The sequence below is a fragment of the Lepisma saccharinum genome, chromosome 1 (genome assembly GCF_977018435.1).
Source record: "Lepisma saccharinum chromosome 1, izLepSacc3.1, whole genome shotgun sequence".
NCBI lineage: Eukaryota > Metazoa > Arthropoda > Insecta > Zygentoma > Lepismatidae > Lepisma > Lepisma saccharinum.
In genome coordinates, this window is record NC_139229.1 from 105,463,548 (window position 1) to 105,487,444 (window position 23,897).

The 23,897-nt window shown below is 35.6% G+C and overlaps 2 protein-coding genes across 3 annotated transcripts in view; one reads left to right on the forward strand and one right to left on the reverse strand.

The window, feature by feature from the left end:
- Nucleotides 1–6,665, reverse strand: part of BNIP3 (BCL2 interacting protein 3) — a 70,524-nt gene extending 63,859 nt beyond the window's left edge. The window contains exon 1 of the mRNA XM_083135826.1: nt 6,470–6,665. Coding sequence (XP_082991952.1) covers nt 6,470–6,521 — 52 coding nt within the window. The 5' untranslated portion in view covers nt 6,522–6,665. The remainder of the gene's footprint in view (nt 1–6,469) is intronic.
- Nucleotides 6,666–6,855: 190 nt separating this feature from the next.
- Paip2 (polyA-binding protein interacting protein 2) lies at nt 6,856–22,443 on the forward strand. Of its 2 annotated transcripts, none has more exons than XM_083135838.1 (5): nt 6,856–6,977; nt 13,831–14,024; nt 16,628–16,800; nt 17,241–17,304; nt 19,452–22,443. In XM_083135838.1, the coding sequence occupies exons 2-5, from the start codon at nt 13,845–13,847 to the stop codon at nt 19,542–19,544; spliced, it is 510 nt and encodes a 169-aa protein (XP_082991964.1). In that variant the 5' UTR covers nt 6,856–6,977; nt 13,831–13,844; the 3' UTR covers nt 19,545–22,443. The 2 variants fall into 2 exon arrangements, with proteins under 2 accessions (XP_082991964.1, XP_082991972.1); XM_083135846.1 differs by lacking the exon at nt 6,856–6,977 and adding an exon at nt 7,125–7,237.
- Nucleotides 22,444–23,897: the final 1,454 nt, after the last annotated feature.

Below are 23,897 nucleotides of genomic sequence, written 5' to 3' on the forward strand. Positions count from 1 at the left end.
CATAACCGCATTGGAGCCAGGGGTGTCGCTTGTTTGTCACGGGTAAGCCTGTAGTTCGCATATTTTCCGAGGTTTCAGAAATCTTGGCGCTAGTATAACGAGGGAAAAACTTTCCATAAATATCCAACATGTGCTGTATGAAGAAAAATAATTGTCACGTGCACATTGTCTTCCGAGTAGTAACGTTCATAATTTGTAAATTGTAAAAATTAAAATGCTTTGTGCTCGTTATCAGCTACGTCTTTGCGTAGTTATTGAGATGCAACGTTGACCTGAAATACAAAACATTTGCATTAAAACGAAATATTGCTTTGTAAAAACCCAGATAAGGAGCTGAAAAAAATCACAGAGTATAAGATAAGGATGGGTCTGACAACAACAGAAAACACAACGGAATGAGCCAGTAAAAGGTCGTTAAAAAACTCTTATCACTTAAATCTCTTAGCAGCTGCAATAAACAACTAGAGATGTACGTACTTGTTAATGATCATCAATTTGTAAAAATAAATGAGCAACGGATTTCAAAATCGAGCGATTCCAGACTAATTCCTCGTCCTTGAGATGCATACTCCGCACTTACTCCTACCATAGCACCATGGAAGTACAAACACAAGACAACACCAAGTTAAGCCAACAAATGACGGCATGAATATTCAATTTGTCCAGATGGCCGCAAGCGTTTGAATTCCCTCATCCCTGCATAGGTAATTAGGTCTACACCCTTTTACTTCCGGCAGTCACAAAGGACCCGCGACACCTGTGTTCCTAAGGTGGGTATCTTGCATCAAGCGAATATTTACAACAGACAAAACTAATGGTCGAACCTTTAATAGACAAAATGGACTAATAAAACAACCGAGGTTGATTTCGAGTCGTCATTTAAAAATTAAGAGACGAGATGGAGATCACGGCCTTCGAGATTTGTAGAGGTTGACATGCGTTTGTCAAATCGAGACAAGAAGACAGGGACTTACTATCCTAAACTGTCAAGTGTCTTTATAGACTGGTACGATATTGGAAAATTTAACTAAACCAAATTGCTTCACAATGCGACTTCATCTGACATAGTCAAGTGGATATCAACAAGTCATAAATTCACTCAATCTCATAAGTATTAATTCTAACTACAGTTTCTATGTTCTATGTATACAGTAGGGAAAATGGGTATCCAGGCTGAGGTAAATCGAAGATCCTATCGCAATGATATCTCGTATATGTATTTTTGTTATTCAGCTTCTCTTTTCTGCCACCCTGGCTAATCGCGACGATGGACATGGGTGATGAATGAGCACACCACGCGCGCAGAGAGCAGAACCGTATATATAGCACGAAGGCACCCTTTGCAAATAAAATATAAAATTATTCCGCTGTAGTCACCGGATGCACATATAAAGATTATTCTAAAGTCTTATGGTACTATCTATAAATTACGAATCAAATATCATTGCAGTGGTACAATTTTCACAAGAATCCCGTTACAAATAAGATGGGACATCATGGACCTTTGGTTGTTTGGGGCGCAGATGTAATTGGTGGACAGAGCTTCGGTTTGCCTCATCCTGATCCATTGCCGACACTGCTTAGTTCAGCCACTCCAACTCGTTGTCCACTATCGTCAACGGATTTCTGGGTTCACCTTCCCGTGAACAAAATTGACGCAACGCCGAAGGACGTTCGGGGTCTTCGAACGGAGTGTCCTTCAAAGCTGTGCTCACGAGAGGAAAATGGACACCTTCTTTTGTTGTCCTCAGTTTCCAAATAGGTACAGAACGTAGTTGCTGCATCAGTGACGTGATCTGACTTGCAGTGATAGATGAGTTAATCTTGGCCAGTGGCGCAAACTTTTGAAAAACATTGTGTGGGTTGAACTCGATTTGTTTTATAATTTTATGCAATAATATATGTCATAAGTAGGCTGAGGATTTCCTTAAAATGCCTTTTTTTGTTCCTTGGCCCGAAAATGTAGGCTTTTGTGAGTAAAAACCGCTTCAGTCCACTTCTGAGAGAAATATACGAATTTTATAGTGATAGTTTTTGCCCATTTTAATCATAAGTGTCTATTTCGAAAATAACTGCTCTTTGAGTGCCCAATCAGGAAAAATAATAACAAAAATTGTCGGTGTTCATCGCTTTTAGTGACCATTTTGTATTTTCCAGCGCTTTCTTGCCTGTCTATTTTGAGTTTATAATGTCCATCGATTCTCATCTGGTTATAAGCCCTTTTCCTCCCTTACTTTCCTATTGGGTGGGCTCGAGCCCCACAGATCCATATAAGTCGGCGCCACTGATTTTGGCCTATTATTATTTTCAAATTACGACATTAATTCCAGGGGAAATCTTATATTCTCAATCCTCAATAAGATCAGACAGGTTGGGATTCAGACTAGTCCTAGTAACATTCTTGGCCTACACATTAATACTAAACTGGACCAAACGGCGAAGTAACGAGCTACAAAGACATAGGCCCCAAGTTCGAATCCTGTACCCATTTCATTCGTTCATGGTCCATTCTCAAAGTCACCAAGAGATAGAAAACCGATGTATAATAATCAAAATAGGAAAATAAAAGATATTCAATTCTACCAAGCTTACTCTTTGAAATTGTCTTTAAATAAGCAGCTGTTCGTAGAAATGACATAATTTACAAAGGAGTCGCTTTGTTTTCATAATAGAAACAGTAACAGTATTAACCCATTTTGTCTCACTGTTCCCATATGGAAAACAATTAACAGTTTTAAAAATATTATTCAAATAGAGAATTTTGCATCAATCTAGGTCGACTTGGTAAAGTGCATGTCTTAGAAGTGTAAAGATTTGTGATAATGATATTGTTTATAATTATTAATATATGCAAACAAATAACCTACAAAAACTCAAATTTATGATTTAAAAATTGGAACCAAATTGGAATCCCGTTATTTGAAGATAGGCTAATCGGTTAATTGACGACTAATTAGGTGATGATATAATGAAACTGATAAAGGGACCTCACAAAGAGAACCCATGCCGGGATTCCAGTCCAGGTCCGCTGGGGTCGTGGCGCACTGTGCTAACCACTCCGACACGAAAGTCGGCATACTCAAATCGGGGCTACACTTGCAGTTTGAAGTAGGATCCGAACTACTGTGCAATGTGCCTCCGCCGGGGACAAAATCCAGGACCCCTTAAGGATCCCGTTCAGCAAGGAGAAAAACTTCCCTACTGTGCACTGCTCTTTCCAATGATGCAATGCTACGTTAGAATACTCGGACGTAATTTGGACTACCATAATCCAAATCTCAAGAACCCAACGCTTCCAGTGACGTTGATTTATTGTAACCTATAAAGCTGGATTCTTGCCTTTGTCGGCAACTTTCTTCTTTCACTAAATAAAAGTTAAATGCACTGCACCCATTAGAAACTAATCACGATCAGAATACGAGCTGTGTCAAAGGGATCTCACGCGTTTAAGTCCCGTGGGTGACTCTGCGGTGTTACAAATTGCTCGCCAGACAAAGGGGCGGTTGAAGAGGTATCAATTTTGCAGTGTTGCCAATGCACGCATGAGAATTCACAGACACTACAAAACCATTTTCGTCAACTTAGAAACTGTTAATTGCCAACATTAACATTGTCAGCATTAAACAATTACGCGAGCTTCTAGATATATTTCGGAACATATAGGTTACGCAGTTTGAGATCAGTGGTGTTGGCGAGCTTTCGAGACAGAGACCACAACCACGCCCCCTTGGACCAGCACCCCCACCCAAAAAAAAAGATGCTGATTATAGAAAAAACTACTAAAAAAAATTCCCCCTTTCGAAAATCCCCAGGCACGCCACTGATTGTTTTAGGTTTCTATTTTTTTTCTTCTCAAAACAGCGCTACTCTCAAAACCACAGTTTCCGTTTGACGTTATCATGCATCTGTGACAATCTTGTAATCATCAGTCCCTTACAATATAAAATGAAATTGTATGTGTGAAATATGTAATTACAGGCAGACATTGTTTCTCTAGATGGGCCTCCCAGATGGCGAAGTGGCAACGTCCCCGCCTTGTAATCAAGGGGTCGCGTGCTCGATACACGGTGGAGTCACAATGGTTCGGATCCCACTTTTTTTAAAAAAAAAACTGTAGGTCGATTCCCGATTGGCGTATCCTTGCATAACGTGGGCTTAAATCAAAAATTCAACTTTCATTCACCAGAGGGCGACCGACCTGCTTCCTTCCGGACGCCCTTGAGTACAAGTGAGAAGAAATACAGAAATTTTGAAACATATAAACAGTTTGCGATCAGTGGTGTGGCGAGAAAATTGATTTTATCATGTTAATTGGATTACGATGAAGCCATACAGTTTTTCCTTGAAATAACATTAATGCAAATAGTGGCTTATAACCCCCACACGTGAATAAGTGATGAAATATAGCAGCTGCTAATAAAAAACGGAGCGATATCCTTGGCATGAAATTTCCGAGTACCGGCCTGAGAGAACTTTGCTGTTCATTATCATTGAAGGAAAAAAACCTAATGATAATATTCACTTTTAAATACAGTGAATAAATACAGCGCAGTAACTCTAATCCGTTGTACGATCAGCTGCAAAGATAAAGGTAGGCAAATTGTGCATCGTTATTTTAGCTATTCAATTGCACAAAATGTGAGTTTCTCTGATAGCATAGTGGTGGCGACGTCGTCTTGTAAACAAGGGGTCCCGGGTTCGACACCCTGTGGAGTCTCATAGTGGTTCCAGTCCCGATTAGCCTATCTGTACATAAAGTGGGACTTAAAACAAACATTCAAATTACACAAACTGTAAGTTATAAACAGTTGAATATATTAGCAGTAACTTGTGAAAATCTGGATCTAAGAGAAGCTTTCTACTTTGTGACCACGACCACAGGCTGCTAACGGGATACATTGACTTACACGCGTCCTGCAACCCTGATGATATGCAGCGTACGTGACTGCTGACACAGAGGCGGGTGACTTTTCCACGGATTGTATACATACCTACGTGATTCGAGATCATTACAGCTCAAACTACGGGTAACAACTGACCCCCTCCCCCCTGGACTTTTATATGGCCCGTCTTAGTAGAATTAAAACTTCTAATTTTATATTGACGCATTATCTTCAATGTAAATATGATGTAATTTGGTTCGCGACGAATTGCTCAAGTTACTGGTCGTGCCTAAAAAAAATGAGCCACCTCTATTACAGACAATACGCTAGCAAAAAAACTTTTTTTTCGGAAACCTGCCGTACTTGAACGTTCACTTTGGAAAACTACTTGTTCACAGAAAGTATTTCAAGGTTTACATTCAAATTGCGTGGCAAGATCATGGATGTTCGAACACAAACATATCTGGATCTTAGTATTAATCATTTCATTCATGAATAAAGAAAGCAAAGGTCTTATATTTATGATAACCCATTAAATAATAAAATGTCAGTTAGTTAGTCTTCCAGCTGAGTGTGAATGAATAGCCTACTTCATGAAATTTACCTGCGAGTGTGAGTGATCACAAATAGTCTCAGTCCGGATTCTTATTCAAGACCATTGGTTTATCAAGGCATATTAGTTAGTGTTTCTTACACTGTCAAAGATAGAAGTGTTTTGTTGACAAAAAAGTTTCTCAGAAGATATGTTTCAATGTCAAAATAAAGGAATATTTTTAATAAATTCTGATTGCAATAATTGTACTTCTTGATATATTATCATTAAAAATGAAGAACTGGGGTATTTCTTCGGTACAATACTTTTTCCATCCGAATGGTTTAGCACGGCATTTGGCAAGTAATCGGCTTTTGAACTTGAATGTTAAGCATTCGTCGCCAAATGGCACGTAAACACCAAAGGCTATGTTTCGAAGGCTAATTTGATCCCACTATGCGTGAGATAGCATACACATATTGCATCATATTTTCAGAGAAAATGTGGAATATTTTCGGATACATATTTTTGAAAGCACAGAAACAGGGTGTGGATTTTCTACTTAGGTTATTTGCGATACGTATTGAACACTCTAATTTACGGTACGTACCTTTTTTTATTTTTGGCGGTGAAATACACACCTGGACTGCCTTTGAAAGCACACATGAACCGAGACGTGGGTAAACAAACATTCGGCGCAGAAAAATAAATAAATGTACGTCCACGTACTTCGTGAAAGATTTAAAGTTAAAGTATTACGGCTTCCGTTTATTTCCACTTGGATGTCTAGGAACAAATTATTAAATCTTTACGAATTACGACTTTATACCTTTTATCGCTGCAATGACGTTCTTATTCTGACCAATAAAAAATTCTATACACTTACTAGCTGCATAATTACAGATGAAATTTGAACAATAAATCTATTGGGGAGTTGATGGAAATGCTATTTCCTACAATTGTAGAGCTTTATGACGAATTCCTACAGTTAGAAGCGATTATAAAAACAAATATGGTAAACAGTGGAGTAAGTCATATTTTGTTCTTTACTTACCTCCTAGGACCTCTTCATGATTTCCATTATTTAACTTCGATGTCGACGCCATTACTTCCTCCACATCTACAACAGTTTTCTTTGTAACACAAGGCGTTTTCAAGCAAAAATCTCGAGAAATGGTAGTTTCACCAACCTTTAAACACAGACACACACTTTGTGTTGATAATACGTCAACAGACTGTGTGGTGTTGTAGTCGATAGAATGGCCGTAAGTCAAAATAGAATCCATTCTTTTAATAAATTACCGTATAAAAGTATCTATCATTGACTATAAAATGGATCTAGTAATTATAAAAATACTTAACTATAAAATATATTTATATTATATTTTTATTGAATATTTATTCGATTTATTGAATATGTTAGTTTAGATTTGACTTCAAGCTAAAAGTATCCCACATAGGTGGCAGTAACGATAATACGCTAAACAGCTGATTTTATTTTCGTTGTTATTGTGTTAGTTTTTTATCTCTGAGGTCGATTACAAATCGTTCTTATTGCGTATGTAAGTAATCCAAGAGTACATATGTTCTTTACTGTGTTATTTTAAAATTAACATTTCTGTATTAGTAGTAAATATGTTAGCCCACTCAAGTTTACACTTTGTGCTGCATTTTTCTTGTTCTTTTTTTTAAGCAAAGATGGAGGCTTAGCTTTGTGTTACATAGAAATTCGGTTGAGCGAGTAGCTCTTTTTAACTTGGGAATTGTATTCCTAAGGTAGACGTGAATTGTGTTCTATTACATTAAACTGTAAAATTTGTAGGTAAGTTCTGACGCCATTATCATAAGGAGACCTGATTATTAAGCCCTATTTAATACACCATCTGGAATGTGGTTATCATTTTCGTGAAGAAAACAAAGCTTTAATCGAATATTGAAAACACACTTATGATTGATTCGGCTGTGCAGCATGTGTTTATTTTCTCGTTTGTAAATAATTTCAATTCATTTTCCACCTAATGTAATAAATTTAAAAGTGTGTGAAGGTCAAGCAAATATATGCATCTCAGTAATATGGGAGATATTATCACACGCTTTCATATTTCGCCAAATTTAATTTAATGTTTTTATTAATAATATAAAGAAAAACTTTTAGGGTACAACTTTTTTCCTTTGGAGTTACAGTAGTTTCAGATTTTTCTCAAATCTTGAGCTTGGAGAAAGTATTGGCATGAGGGTATTTTCCATTTTATATTTTTTTTAAGCACCATAACATATTTGGGGAGTGTAGTGTGTGCATAAATTATTTTTTTTTTATAGAATGTTTAATCTCTTCACGATTACAATTAATGTGGTTTTGATGTGAAGTAGTAAGTATGCAGTATAGAAATAGTAATTCTTAACAAGAAAAGTAATAGAAAGTTGGGTAACACTTTACTATACCAGAGACGGATTTCTTGAAATTTACAGGAGAAAGTATTTACGCAAATCATTTTCTGTAGCGTTGTTGATGTTCGGGAATGTAGTTTTGATCCATTTTAATGCGAATGCATGTGGTTTTGTACGAAAATCTATTTCCGGCACACTATTGCTGCTGCTGCCATTTGCTTTCTGCACGAGAGCACAATACGCTCCGTATTGTCCGTATATGCTAAATTGAACGAAAGGAGTGCTAATGGAACCTAACCTAGTAGGCATACCTCGTCCCCGTGATGGTTCGTGGGGCTATCGTGAATTTTTGGTCTAATGTCAATGGTTTTTGGGGCTACCCGTGGATGGTTTGTGGGAAATAAGGAACAACAGTAAGTACTCGTTAATGTAAGAAATAGACATTATTTTCGTTAGAAATTCATTATTTCACCTAAATAAATGTTCCGCAATGCAGAATAGTACGTTAGCAATGTAAAAAATTGCAAAATAAATCATTGATAGGTGGCTCTGGTATAGTAAAGTAGTACTGAAAGTTGTAGCATATCACATCAGTGCTACATTGTATGAGAAATAGAAAAGTCATTATTTTCAAAATGATTTAACTGATTGTTACATTAAGAAGCCAGTGCATTTTTCTCACTCTTGGTGTAGGGCAGAGATTCCCAAACTTTGTTCGTTTCACAGCACCTTTAGTACTTCAAGATTTTTCCATGGTGCCCAAATCAGAATGTAGGCCTATCTAACACTTGTAACCCTCAGTGTGTTTAAGTTGCTTACTTTATGTTAAAAAATAAACATAAATTTCAAATTGAGAAACATTTTATGTGTAAAAAGTACTAAATAAGCACATATTTGGAGCAATCGTGCCATAACAGTAAGTGGCATGGTAACAGTTTTGTATGGGCACAATGTATTTTTACAGAAGAAACTACGGTAAAACTATCAAAGCCGGGAAATGTCTGTAACTCGTTTATTCTGTAATTGTTGACATTCGTAATTACCTATTCTGCATTGCGAAAGATTGTTTAACAAGGGATTTCGCTTTTTTTTTAACAAAATTAGTATCTATTGTCGACATATCGAGTAATTATTGTTCATTCTTTTCTCGCTTCCTGAACACTCAAAATGGCGGGCAAATCTTGACTATTGTTTCAACCTTCTTAACAGAAAAATTCCTGCATAGCCCCGAAAACCATTCGGGATAGTATGACCATCCACGAATAGCCCCAAATACCATTCCCGCATAGCCCCAAAAAACATTCACGCATAGCCCCAAAAAACATTCACACATAGCCCCAAAAACCATTCTGGATCGTGTAACCATTCATGAAGAGCCCCAAAAACCATTCACGGTAAGGTTAGGTTAGGTTGCTTTAGGTTGGGCAATATAGTGAAAAAACTGTTTGGAAACACTTACCGGGAATTACGTCATCAGATGCTCGCAACATCCGGTTCAAGTACATGGATGAAAATGCAAGCAACAGCTTTCATGCATTGGACGGACATTATTATAGAAAAATACATGATTTAGCAGCCAAATACATTGAAAAATGCGAGAACACTTCTATGACCTTCCGAAATTACATAGAAACTCAATTCCGTAAGTACTTTCTCCTGTAAATTTGAAGAAACCCATTTCCTGGCTATGACATTTTTACCGAAACTACTTACGGAAATGTGTTTCTGTATCATGTTGACAGTTGGTGGAGGTGTTTTCTTTCGTCGTGGAATCTATGTTACCGGGAATTCATGTGTTTTTTAAGAAAAATATCTCTCCGACGCACAATAGACGTTGCTTTTATTTGCTTCCTCTGTGTGTACCAAATGTTGTGTAGGTTTGATGACGTAACTCCCTGTCAAGTGTTTCCAACCACGCCGTTGTTTTTTTTTTAAATTATGTTCACCTTAACTTTGCTTGCCTAACCCAACCTAATCTTACCGGAAATGGTTCTTGGTGCTATCCGTGAATGGTTTTGGGGGCTACCTGTGCAAGCATGCACAGGTAGCCCCACGTACAGTGCATACAATTTAAAAACGGTATGAAGCACAAATATACAATAGCCTATACAAAATATACAAGTAAGATTCTTAAAGCAAATGTTGAAAATGATGACCTTGTTCTTGAATACACAGGTTAACACGTTTTTCCATATTTCTTGCAACACCCCGCAAGAAGTAGTCTGGACTTGAAAGATCTGGGGGGCCACAGTCCCTTTGAAATAATCCTGTGTCCAAAGAAATCTCTTAACATAGCCATAGTCTCATTGGAAGTATGCGGAATTGCGCCGTCCTGCTGAAACCAGCACCGACGTTCCTCTGGTTCCTACATTGCAACAAACTGCATTATGTTTTGGTAAGTTTCACTATCTATTGTGTTTTTTTAAAAAAATGGGCCCTACCACTCGCCGCCTGGATATGGCACACCAGACACCAACTTTCTGAGGGTGGACTCCACGAAAAGATGGGGATTTTCAGAGCTCCATGTTTGATAATTTTGCGAAGACACGTAACCATTCAGGTGAAACCATGCTTCATCGGAAAAGAACACATAGTCCAATAAAGTGATGTCATTCCCAATGAAGTCCTTCAACTATTGACAGTAGTGCACACGATTAGGGTAGTCAATTTGTTTTAATTCTTGAAAAACATTTTCAGAATTGACGACAACAACAAAAACAAGACTCAAATATACCGTATGAACTGCTTTTAAATTGAACGCACTGTACCATTCATGGATAGGCCCACGAATCATTTCTGGTAAGGTTGGGTTAGGTTAGACAAGCAAAATTTAAAAAAATAAAATCCGTGCATAGTGTACAATTTGCACACGTGACGAGCACGAAAGTAGGTATTTTTTGGTGAAGAAGGTTGGAAACACTGCATACCCACTGATGATGCACAAAACTCCGCGACTCAAGCGGAGCCTGCCATATTGTGTGTTACACAAGCGAAAAAAGGAAGAACAATAATTATCTTAATGTGAAAAATTGAAATTATGTTCGTGGAAAAAGCAAAATACAACCTTGAAGAATCTTTTGCAATGCATAATACGTAAGTACGAATGTTAAAAATGCCGAGTGAGATGTGTTGTGCCCATACGAAATTGTTACCAGTGACATTTCATTGAAAGTATTGGAACATTTCACAACACCCCTGTAAGCCAGCCATGGCGCACACTTTGGGAACCACTGGTGTAGGGCCCTTCCTGATGGCACAGTGGTAGTGTCGTCACCTAATCAAGGGGTCCCAGGTTCGATACCCAGTGGAGGCACATAGTGGTTCAGATCCCACTTTAAACTGTAGGTCCAGTCCCGATTATCCTTACTGTGCATAAAATGGACTTTAAAACACCAAAATGAATCCATCACTCTTGGTGTAGATTTTTCATGTAAGATTTTAGATAAATTGAAACAATTTATTATGGTAGACTTATTCAAATGAACGTTATGTGTAGGTATATGATTTTTTGTGTCTTTAATGTAATGTACTCCCCTCTGAAGAGATTTCTTTGTTTTAAAGTGAAAGAAAGGATACAACCATACATTAGTACATTCTACTACAAGTTCTGAGATCATACTTAAGTTTCAAATGCAGTAGTCTTGAAACAATGTTATTCTAACACTGTAAAGTGAACAAAACAAGAGGAAAATATACATACATTGCTAACGATGCAGAGTTAGGATTTTTGTAATGCTCCAGAAGCCTATAAAATAGATAACACTTTACAAGTAGTGGAGTTGTGGGAGCATTTGTGTACAAAGGTGTACGTTTGGTGTTTATAAACCATAGATTTTGGAAAACATCATGATCTAAATCAGTGCAATGACATACTGCAACATTGTATCACATCGAATTTGCATACATTTTCAAATGCATTTGCAAATTTTAGTGGAATACAAAGAATAATAAGAAAAATAATATGACATTTGGCAGACTAAAATCTACAGAAAAGTATGATTGAATGCAGTGGCACAACCACAGTGGAGTCAGGGTGCATTGCCACCTTAACCTTAGATGGAAATAAATTACAAGGGAAACAGGCAGGTGGCAAGGGGGGGGGGACATTGAAGTAAGAAGTAGGATTGACCAAATCTAAGAGTAGCCTGGTGAAAGAGGAAATTCAAGATGGAATTAGATTTGGGGAAAACTGATGCCGAATATTGACTGTCATCTTGAAATCACACATCTGTCTCTTTCATAGGACTGTATGCTATATGCTACATCTCACTCATACAGGAACAAGCTTCGAATTTTATACAAACATTTTTATCGTTCTCTTTATATGCGATATCTACTATTTCATTTATAATTTCTACATGTGTGGCAGTACACTTCTGGGTTGTAATGACCTCATTTACTTTCAACGGAATCGATACAACGCAGAAGTGTCAGTGACTGTACATGATTCCACTTTTATGCAAAGTCTTCATACTTGCATAATTCGTTTTCTGGTAGGCAATTCATGTTTTTTTCATTACAACTTTTTGCCTCTAAATGTAATTGTGTATACATGCTTACTGATTTTTATCCGCCAATACAGATATTTGTACTCGTCCCCCTAAGGACATCCGCAAGGAGGGCAAGAAAGGGTAGTTTCCCCCCGTTGAAAACTTTCCTAAAATTTGGTAATTTGTTTTTGCTTGCTACGCTCGTAGCTTTTAAGTTTTTATGAGACACTAGCATTGGCACAGTATTAAACATTAATATTATTGGAAGTGTTTATGACCTGTTCAATTGATATTGGTTTTTGGTTTGCAAAAAAATATATAGAAACAATTTTGTAGCTCATTTTGAGCACAGCAGAATTTATACATGTTACAATGAAAATGTTTGTCCTTATTAAATTAATAATCTTGACCATTTTCAAAAAATATATTTCAAAATTTCCGTACTAGCTTTGCTCTCGATGCGGAAACTTTTGTGAACTAGTTTTCCCAAATAATGATAATAAAAACAATGTTAATAATAATACTAATTGCAATGTAAAAAATAATGTAATAATTTATGTGCATAAAACACCATGTCCTGATGGCACATTTAAAGGACGTAGGGGTAGGTCCCCACACATTCTCGATCTCTGCCATTTTGGAGGTGATATGACCAGCACCACACTCCGGCCACCTTTCATAGCTGTAGGGATGTACACAGCAGTCTCAAGACCCTAGAATCGGGGTTTTAAAACAAAAACACAGAAGTCAGTCTACGTTAACATTATCCAGATGATTAAATTAACGATTTACACATACGGACTAATTGCTCCGATTTTAGTTTTTTCATTATTATTATAATAAACTCATGTTTCACATTTGGAAATGTGGGTTTGCATAATTAGTTTGCAATAGGCTTCATCCGTTCGGTATTTGTTGGTATAATCTTTACATTCTACTCGCTCGAAACATGGTGTCACAGATCCATTTTTGTATGGTGTTATTAAACGTGACTACCCCCAAGAAAATATTCTGGTTGTCACAATCTTGCACAAGTTTAACTTTTTCGAACAGTTAGCAATGTAGAACAGGATTATATTCAATAAATATGGTTGCATGGTGTTAAATGTGACATTTCACACACAAAATGTAAAGTTCTCTACTCAAAATTGGATATAAATATTCATAATGAATTGATTTCATAGAATTATGAAGTATTTTGTGGTGCCTGCTAACAAATTAAAAACAGAGAAACCTGAGTGTGGTAGCGTAGCTTGAATGCATGTAAAGAATTAACGAAAATGTGTTGTGTGTGTGACACTTTAAATGTGCAGCAAAATTTGACTTCATTTGTCCATGGAGTACAGATGCTAATAATTTGTGTTGGTGGAATATGCAAATTATATGCATTCAGAAACATTTAAACCTTAATTCAATTAAAAACACTAATAATTTTCAGATTAATTCATTTTGTTATTTTCATGAAGTAGGATCACTTTTTGTGGTATGCCCCTACATTAGCTCAGTTATAATTGTTTTAATGTATTTTGTGTTTCAGGTTATTTGGCAGTAATGAAAATGAAGATACCAAATACAGGATCAGGTAATGGTTACTATGGACACGAATCCATTTCTTATATGTCGGATGTTTCAGCTGTCACTAATGGAGTAGATGATCTTGAGTCTCCTAGCAACGATGGTGATTTTTCTGAATACATGTGGATGGAAAATGAAGAGGAATTTGAGAAAGAAGTAAGTTCTTCAGTTATACTCAGGTTAACTGGCAGTTTCCTTAAAGTTCCTGTTCTGTTTTAAAATGTCCTGCAGTGGAATTTTCCTTGTCTCTAAACAAACAGTTGAGTTTTTATCACTTTTTCTGTGGGTAGTGTTGCTTGGCAAATATACATATGGATGCCAAGAGGGGCATCCTTATAATTTTGTGCCTTTACCATATTCTGATTGATTGATTTGGTTTATTTTATTTCGCTTTTCTGCCACTTTGGATAATTGCAAAGATGAAGATGAGTGATGATTTGATGAAGGGATACTCGGAAAGAACACCCATGCCGGGATTTGAACCCGGGACCCCCTGGTGTCATAGGGTTGTGTGCTAACACCTCCACCACCAAAGCCAACTTACCATATTTTAGTAGTTCTGAATTGTATGTATTCTTCCTGACACTTGAGATTAATAGAATACATAAACATGTTCAACATATTTGGTCTAGGAATTAATTCGTGCGCCTGGACAAGAGATGGCGTAACGAGCATATCGTCCCACAGTTCCGTGTATCCACACATGCGTTGAAAACTCCTGTCAGCGCGCATCGTTCGTAGTGTAGGGCAGTTGATTGACACGTCAACAACAGCACTTTGTAGTCAACTGAACATGGCGCAGTTCGTGCCAGATAAAGTGTTTTTGCGGGGTGTTCTGCTTCATTACTTTAACATGCAAAAAAGTGCTACCGAAAGTCATCGTATTTTGGTGGAAGTGTATGGTGACCATGCGCTAGCTGAGCAAACGTGTCAGAAGTGGTTTGCACGGTTTAGAAGTGGTGATTTCGGCCTGAAAGACCAAGAGCGACCTGGACAGCCAAAAAAATTGAAGACGAAGAATTGAGAGAATTGCTCGATCAGGATTCGTGTCAAACGCAGGAAGAACTTGCAGAAGCATTAGGCGTTGATCAAACAACAGTTTCCAAATGCCTCAAAGCCATGGGAATGATTCAAAAGATGTCACATTGGGTTCCACATGAATTGAAAGACAGAGACGTTGAAAGATGAAAAACCATTTGCGAATTGCTGCTTCAAAGACAGAAAAGAAAGGGGTTTTTGCATCGCATTGTTACTGGCGATGAGAAGTGGATCCATTACGAAAACCCGAAACGAAAAAAGGCCTGGGTGAAGCCAGGTCCATCACAACCGAACCAGGTCCATCACAACCGAACAACTGTGCAAAGGTTATGCTGTGCATATGGTGGGATATGAAAGGTGTGGTGTACTATGAGCTGCTGCAACCGGGTGAAATTATTAATGGAGAACGTTATCGACGACGATTAATGCGTTTGAAGCAAGCTCTGGCCAGGAAACGACCAGAATGGGAGAACAGACATGATAATCTTATTTTTCAACATGATAACGCTCGCCCACATGTCGCAAAACCGGTCAAAACCTATTTAGAAAATGTCGGATGGGAAGTTTTATCCCACCCGCCGTATTCACCAGACGTTGCTCCTTCGGACTACTACTTGTTCGATTGCATGAACAACGATTTGATTGGACAGCGGTTCACTTCTTCAGAAGATATCGAAAAATGGGTCTCTGACTGGATCGCTTCAAAGGATGAGGACTTCTTTCGCCACGGAATCCGTAACTTGCCTGACAGATGGGCGAAAGTGGTGGCTTGCGATGGACAATATTTTTCTTAAGGTATTTATGTATTTTGTGTTTGAACTACAGCTTCAATGTGTGCGTAACAACCGCACGAATTAATTACTAGACCAAATCGTAAACACCATATTTCTTGTTTTGACTCCATTTCAGTACATTCTTGTCGCATTTTTTTTTACACATTTTAGATTGTTGTTTAATGTTAAAACACCCTCTTAGGATAAAAATTTGTAACAAATAAAACTGTAAGATCGCATTCTAGGTTACTTTGAAATATAATGAAATGAAAAATGAGATGGAGAAGTTTGTAATGTTTAAGCTGCGAGATTTAACAGTTATTAATTAACTTGGTCTTGCAATGTTTTACTGAAATCACAGGGAAACAAGTCATGTACCTTTTACTTCATTTACTTCCCAAATATTAGAATCTTGTTCTCCAGTCTAGTCCATGATTCCTCCCACTCAGCTCTCTTGAATATATTTCACATTCTTTCTTTTTTCAGATCTCTAGTTTACTACTGGGTTCTTTCATTAGTTTTACAAAACCTCTTTCTCTTACTTTGTAATTTACAGTCTTCTTATCACTGCCCATGGAATGCTTTGAATTAGCCATACAAAATTATCAATGGCCAAATTTGCTGCAACTCATGTATCCAGATTCTCTGCCTCTGTGGCAGAGTGGTTAGCAGTGTGTGCTACGATACCAGGGGTTCCAGGTTCAAATTCCTGCCTGTGCATGGCTGTTCTTTGTGAGTGTCCCTTCATCACATCATCACTATCCTCATCTTTGCAGTTAGCCAAAAGTGGCAGAAATGTAAAGTAAACCAAATCAATCAATCGTGCATTCAGGAATAAATAGGTAAATGAAATGACTGGGTAAATAAAATAGATTGTGTTGCACACAACATGCAATTTTGTTATTGGAAGATAACATTTTTAAATGTTTACCTTTTTTATTATTCTAGGTAATGCAACAGTTGGAAGAAGAAGCACTAATGGAACAGTGTCTTGAAGCCATGCTTGAAGATGAACAAGAAATCAGAAATATTCAGAACAGACTGATAATGGCAGGTGGTTTACCTTTGGAAGAACAAGCTAATTTTAATTCTTCGTCCGCTTCCGAGACTGGAGGAACCAAGTAAGAAATCAGTGCTTGTGTGTGATTACGTTATTGTGCATGGTGACATGAATTTTCACAATACTTTTCAATTAAATTATGATCCTCTTACTAACACGAATGCTATGGACAAAAAGTCCCTAACAATGAGAATTTTCTCGAGTGCAAAAAATCAGTGTGAAATGTAACTACATATTTCCTGTTTTTCTTTCAGACATGCCAATATGTTAAGGTGATCTGCATAAAAAAACCAAACACCATATTTTTTGAGTTCTCACATGATTTATCCTCATTGTTCAGATTAGAGCAAAGAATGAAAATAGTGATGTAAAAAAGAAGAAAATACAAATAGAGTTTATGAATTCTATTTGAACAATAGTTGTGATGTACATGAGTTTACTTTTTTTTCACTTGACCTTTCTGCAGTACTCTATTTATGCCTTATTTTTTTTCCATTTCAGTAATGCATCTGATTTGTGCAAGGTTATGGAAAATCTTCAAGTTCAAGATGAATTGGCTAGGCAGGTGAGTTTACAAATATGGTATTGAATGAATTTCAAGAGCATTTTACTCTGATAAGTTTACTTTTCATTTTTCCACTCAAAAATGCGCAGAAAAGTAAACTTATCTGAGTAAATTACCTATCTGCATAACTGCCAAAGATCATGTTAATAACTGTTGGGCATATTCCAAGATGCACCAGTGACATTTTATTTCGTTACAAACTTACATTTCTTCACTTGCTTTTTTCATGTGTCTTTAGATTTGTATAACTTATGTATAAGAGACATTACAATTTAAATATGTGTTCACCAAAATGAGATTTTGAGGTAGACTCGGTAAAGGTACTGAAGAAAGGAATTGTAGTTTCATGTAGTTTATTTTCTTGTTCTTCTCTTTCAATAGATAAATTAGATAAATCCAAATGATTAATTGTTGATTGATTGGTTCACACCGCCTGTCTTTTACAGTTTCTAACAATTCTTACTATTTTTGATGCTAGTTCTCCTTGTAATCTTGTCTCAGACCCTGTTGTTTCTTACAGCACTTGTGCAATACACTTTCACGTATGATTTGCACTGTGGGAGTTGGTTCCTGGTGGGCATGTTAACACTTTTGACCTCTGTGTCTTTATTTGTGGTTTACATGGAAATGTTATGTTTCTGAGCAAAACTGTACAGTGTCCACATGATGGATGTTTGGGGATTCCTTATCAGGGTTGGGATTGACACCGGTGATGTGAAACCTTTTTGGAGTAGAGTCCTTACCTAAAAATTTGAAATTTATTGCCATGGAAAATCAAGGCTTCCATCTGCTCTTATTGTGAGCAAGAATGATCTAGTCTTCATAGTTCTTGCTATTTTTTTTCAGGTTCATCTCTGCATTGTTCTGCTCATCTTTGTTTTGAATCAATGTAATAATTACAGTCTTTTACGTTGAATTGAAATTGATATTAATGGTTAACAACACAGTAAATGTGATAGCTAAAATGTTCAGTACATACAGCGGGTTTTTTTTTCTCGCCTGATTCTGTGCTTGTCAGAGAGTCCTTTCGCACACTATGACGCTTTGTTTATTTGCCCAACAACCACACATGATAAGTGCTAGATATGAGGCAAAGCTTGTTCAAATGTGTATATGGTTGATTAATATGCAGTGAAACCTCAATTTTATGTTTTTCAGGGGACCACGCTGAAAAAACTTAAAATGTGGGAAAGTCTTTAATTGGAGGAAAATTTCATAACATTTTGCTATGTTGGAACCATCAAGATTGATGTATAATGTGGAAAAATGTAAAATTGGGTTTCCACTGTAGTTCTTTCTTGTTATATATTAGGGATTGGACACACTCTACTACTCCATCAACCAATATAGACACATCAGTTTATAAATAAAATTACTGAAACAATCCAATAACTATCCTGTAATTTAAGGTAGAATTCTTACATTTTGTTACTATTTTAAGGCAATGACTACTTTCACCAAATGGTGAGAATACCATATGGGACTATTTTCACCAGGTCCTGACTCTAACATGTGGAGCTATTTTGATCATTTGCTGAGAATGGCAGAAAGTGCTGAAGACCAGAAATCATAGGTGTTGAAGTTAACAGAAGTAATTTTAATGCTAACAGCCCTAAACATGACCTGCCTAACCTAACAACGAAAGCATTTAGGAATACAATACACCTTCATACTTGCATCATGTGACATATTAGCAGCAGCAGTCCATATCAGAACACCTTGCAGTATTTTTCCAAACTGGAGCAGAAAAAAAGTGCTTGTCATGTGCACAAAAATGAATGCTCACAGACGTGCACATTCGCAGGCCAGGCCATAGATCATGCGCATGCATAATTTAAACCTGCTGAAAATAGCTCAAAAGCTAGCTTCACACAGTGAAGCTAGTCACTCGGTTTTTTTAATTGGAAGGCATAATATGCTCTAGTTCCATAATGTATATGTCAAAATACATTTTCTGTTTCAAAGAAATCATTGTGGTCACCATTTGCAGTTTTGTATTGGATCAGTAGAATATCAGTTGTCATTATCTGTACTTCATCTGTGTCAACAAAAATTTCGTATTGGTTCACCTCTAACAGCAAGCTATTCAGAAGTTGAAGTTTTTACTTCATTCATATGTTTATTTAAGGAAATGTTTATTCTTTCAGAGTACACTTAACCCCAATGCTGCAGAGTTTGTGCCGCAGCTAAGGATTGCTTGCAATGTCAGCACAGATCCTCCCAGACCAGGAACTTCATAGGATATATGCATGGCTCCATTTTCAACTGAATTTTTCATTACGCTGGCTTCAGAGAGTCTTCATGAAGTAGTCAGATGAATGTTCCATTCATATCTTGTAAATATGTATGAGTGTATGTATAGTTATGCATGCATGAGAGGGACAAATGAAGTACTGTATTGTTGCATCTGAAAAGACTTAAATGTGTTTCCATAATCCTTAGGTTACTTAAAGTGTAACATTAGTTGTAATTGCATTGAGTGCAAATTTTCATTCATATAAGTATATAACAACCGGAAATAGTTCTATTCGGTAACACCAAAAGTTTAAAGAAGAAAAAAAGTATGCTGCTTGTAAACCATCTCTTGTTTATACTTCCCTTCCTTTTACATCCAACCTATAATTATGACAAATATGAAACCTGGAAATTGAGTTTGGTGTAATCTTTCAAATAGGATATGGTGTGTCTTACAACCTTCAATTGTTCAGTTAGTGACACTTTCATGCTGTTCTGTATAAGTAATCAACATGTCCCTGTAATGCATTTGGATTTTTATTATTGAAAATTAAGTAATTGATAAAATGTGTTAATGAAATAATTTCATAAACATTAGGAACTTACTTTGCTACTTGCAATTTGAACATACTTGCAAAAACAATATACCATATGTGAATTTATGAAATACTTATATGCTGCCCACCCCTCGGCAGCTTAGATTCAAACTATAATCTCAGATATGCAAGATATTATGCTAATTGTAAAAGTGACACTTCTTAATTTTGTGTGAAACATCACTTAATTGATAGCTTTGAGTTGTTTGACCATTTTTCTAGTCAGATAAAGGTTCACTCCAGTACTTTTTTGTGCATTATATGGTATTTGATTGAAGGCAAAATACAGATTTTCAATTTTAGATGAAATTATATAGGTTGTGCCCAAAGAAATTAAAAACAACACAGATTATATGCTTATTAACAATTTACATGCTGAGAATATTGTATTGAATATGAATTTCACCTTGATAATTTTTTTTCATTGAAGAGAAGGAAAGTGGGTTTAGCTATGTTGCCGACAAGTTTGAATAAACATGATGTGGAAGACTACCACACATATTTTGTGTTTGTCTTCAGGAATTGAAGAAGTTGATGGATGATAGCTTATGTTGAAACCAGGGTGTTTTTTTATTTAATATGAAAGTGAATAAAATATATTTCATGTAAATCAATGTTTCTGTGAAAGGAGTGCAGCAGTTGAGAAATGCTCTTAGCATATTAGAGCTTCCATTATTTTGAGGTTTGTTTCATGTTATAAAGCAAATTGTTTCTAAAGGAAATTTATTTCTAATGTTAGTTACCTTTTTCATTGTAACATTCTCTTTTCCTTTACAGTAAAGAAGAATGTGTTGCATACGGTAACTTGGTTCATATTGTTTTTGATAACTTGAAGTTAAAAGTAAAGTTTTCCATATCCTATTGATGAACATTATCAATAACAGTGTAGCATGATTTTCATTTTTTTTTTAAATAAAGATTTTTCATTTTAATTAATCCATGTTGCATCTGACAGAAATAGTAAAAAAGTTTTGGAATTAAGGAAATAACTATAAATCATAAAATTAATATGCATTGCTACTTTGATGAAATATAAGGAGAAACTACTCATCTGTAAAGAAATGAGAAAGATTAAGATATTTCACCCCTCTCGTTTTTTCCCTTGTAGTAATAATGTAACTTTTTTTAAATTTAGTTTTTGTTAATGCTTCAAAATTTTGTTATACTGGACTATTAAAATTTACTCTTTTAAAAATTTTCTTCCTTCAATTATTCTTCATATGGAAACTCTGGAACAATTTGGAGTTTTTAGGTTTCTAAAGAAGTTTTATTCTTTTTATTCTGTGTGTTATGCATTAATAAATAACAATTTAGGGAAGTATAAGTGTCAAACTATTTTAACATACTACTCTAAAATTAAATTGATCTGTTTCGAATCTCATTCATTGATGTAAGCATGAAGCATCAGATACCAGTGATATTTATACATATTTTTTGATTGTTTTGTTTATTACAAAATGTTAGTTATTTGATGTAAAAATGTTGCTAATCAAAGGAACATCAACTATATGACTTGAAACATTTTTTTTTAGTTTCATTATATGTCAAGGTTGTGAAAGATCATTAGTGTTGATTAAATATCCACAGGTGATTATTTTAAATATGAGTGAGAATATTCTTGCCATGCAAGTTTAAGAATCGACTTTTCTATTTTGTATTTTTTCTAACTTATTTCTATGTTGTTACACACTATTTGTTATGAAGATAAGCTTGATTAGCATATTTTGTGTCAGAAACTTCATCCCAGTCATGTTTATGTATAATACATACAAATATCAGAAAAAGGAACAAAAAAATGTGGTGGTGGTATTTTCATGATAAAGAATTTAAATTTTAAAACTGCAGTTTTGAGTATGGCTTGCTCTTAGGTGCAAAAAGAAAGTGACAACCATGGTTGATTTTTCTTCATCTAAGTGTATTCATTTTAAGTTTGTATGTACATTTTCCCGCATGTGAAAATATTCAAATAAATTTGTCAGTATTTTGTTGTCTTTGTTGCTGTGGATTGTTCAGTTTTCAAATGCCAAAATGGATGTTCCTGTGTATAGATCTGATTTTTGGAATTTTCTGATGATGAACTTGCATTTACAATGAGTGCACAAAAAATAAATAATGGAGATATGGCAGAAGCATATTTAGTGACAGTTTTGTAGACCCCCTCCCCCTTTCCCTCCTTTTTTTTTTTTTTTGAGTGTATGGGTGAGATGTGGTGCAGTATGTTATTGTGACTGGAAGGTAGCATGTTGTAAATAGATCTTTTTGAGATACAGTACAAAAAAATAATAAAATATTCATGAAGAAAATTTAATTACTGTTTTTCCTTTCCTCCAGTTTTTTTTTTTTTTTTTTTTTTTTTTTTTTACAGTGGAACCACGATTTTATGTTCCCACATTTTAAGTTTTTTTCCAGTTCGATCCCCTGAAAAAACGTAAAATCCAGGTTCCACTGTACATGTATTTCAGTGATTGATTGAAGAAAAGATTTGTGATGGCTTCTGTGATGTCCTTGCTTGCGTACGTATCTTTTTTTAACTTTTGAGCTTTACTGTTGTAGGATAATGAAGTTGATAATTATCAACAGATATGTTGAAACCTTTTCTCGAGTGTGAAGGAAGGCAGACTTTATAAATTTTAATTGTTTGGTGCACTCTTGATAAATTCTCTATAACCAGGTTTGTTTACAAAAATACAACAAAGAGCAACTTCAACTTCTGCTCTGATGTCAGTACAATTCCATACACAGACGTTGTAGAAGAAAAATATCTATGGAAAACTTATCTTGCGCTAAACGTACCGGGTAACAACTGGTTGTTGCAGCGGTTTATTTTCTTTTTGGTCAACTTCAAAAATACAGAACTTAAAAATATATTACAAAAAATGTGCACAATTAGGAAACCTCATTGGGTCAGCTTCTGTAGTGATAATGAAGATTTCTCACATTTGGCTAGTAGTAGTTTTCAAAAGAAAGTAAGGAGTCTTCACACTGAAAATTAATAGCTGTCAAGTTTGTGTTTCCATTACTATGTAAAATCATGTAGTTTTTACATTTAGAAGTAGATGGCTAAATTCAGAGTGGACCCTTTGTAGTTGCAGGTTAAGATGAATTCACAAGGTCTAAAAATTACGGATATTAATTTTTCAAACTAAAGTAGGTTTCCTAAATATTTTTAATGAAAAATAAAAAACTATGGCGCAACAGCCCTGTGAGGACCGGTGCCTGCCAAGCTGATTTTTGGAGGGTAAATAGATTGATCCCAAATTTGAAAGGACGAATGGGATTTGTCCAGGGTGATACTAGTTAGAAATTAAATTGATGAAAAAAAAAAATTACTTGTTTCTCTCGAATCTTGTGTGGTTTTTATATCAGATTTATAATTTTCTGTGGTGTAAATAGGTTGACTTCCTGCTTTCACTGTCATTGTGATGGAATCAGTGCTTGAGACGTATTATAAAATAATTACTATTATAACAAAAATAAATTTTATTCCATTTTTTTTTATATATTTGGAGAGTATTCTTCTTGATCCACCACATGAGTGAATATCCAGCAAAACTTTTTTATTATTATTTTTCATTTCATTCTGTTCCAGTAATGAAGTGCATAGTTATTCCATTATTAACTTTTACACACATTGTTCAAGAAAAACTTGAGAGAGAATTTAGTCCGTGTTTATATTATAAAGAACTAATTTTTGGAATTTTGAAAAAACTAACCATTTATTATTTTAGTTTAACTTGTAGAATACAGAATCGTTAGGTCCTG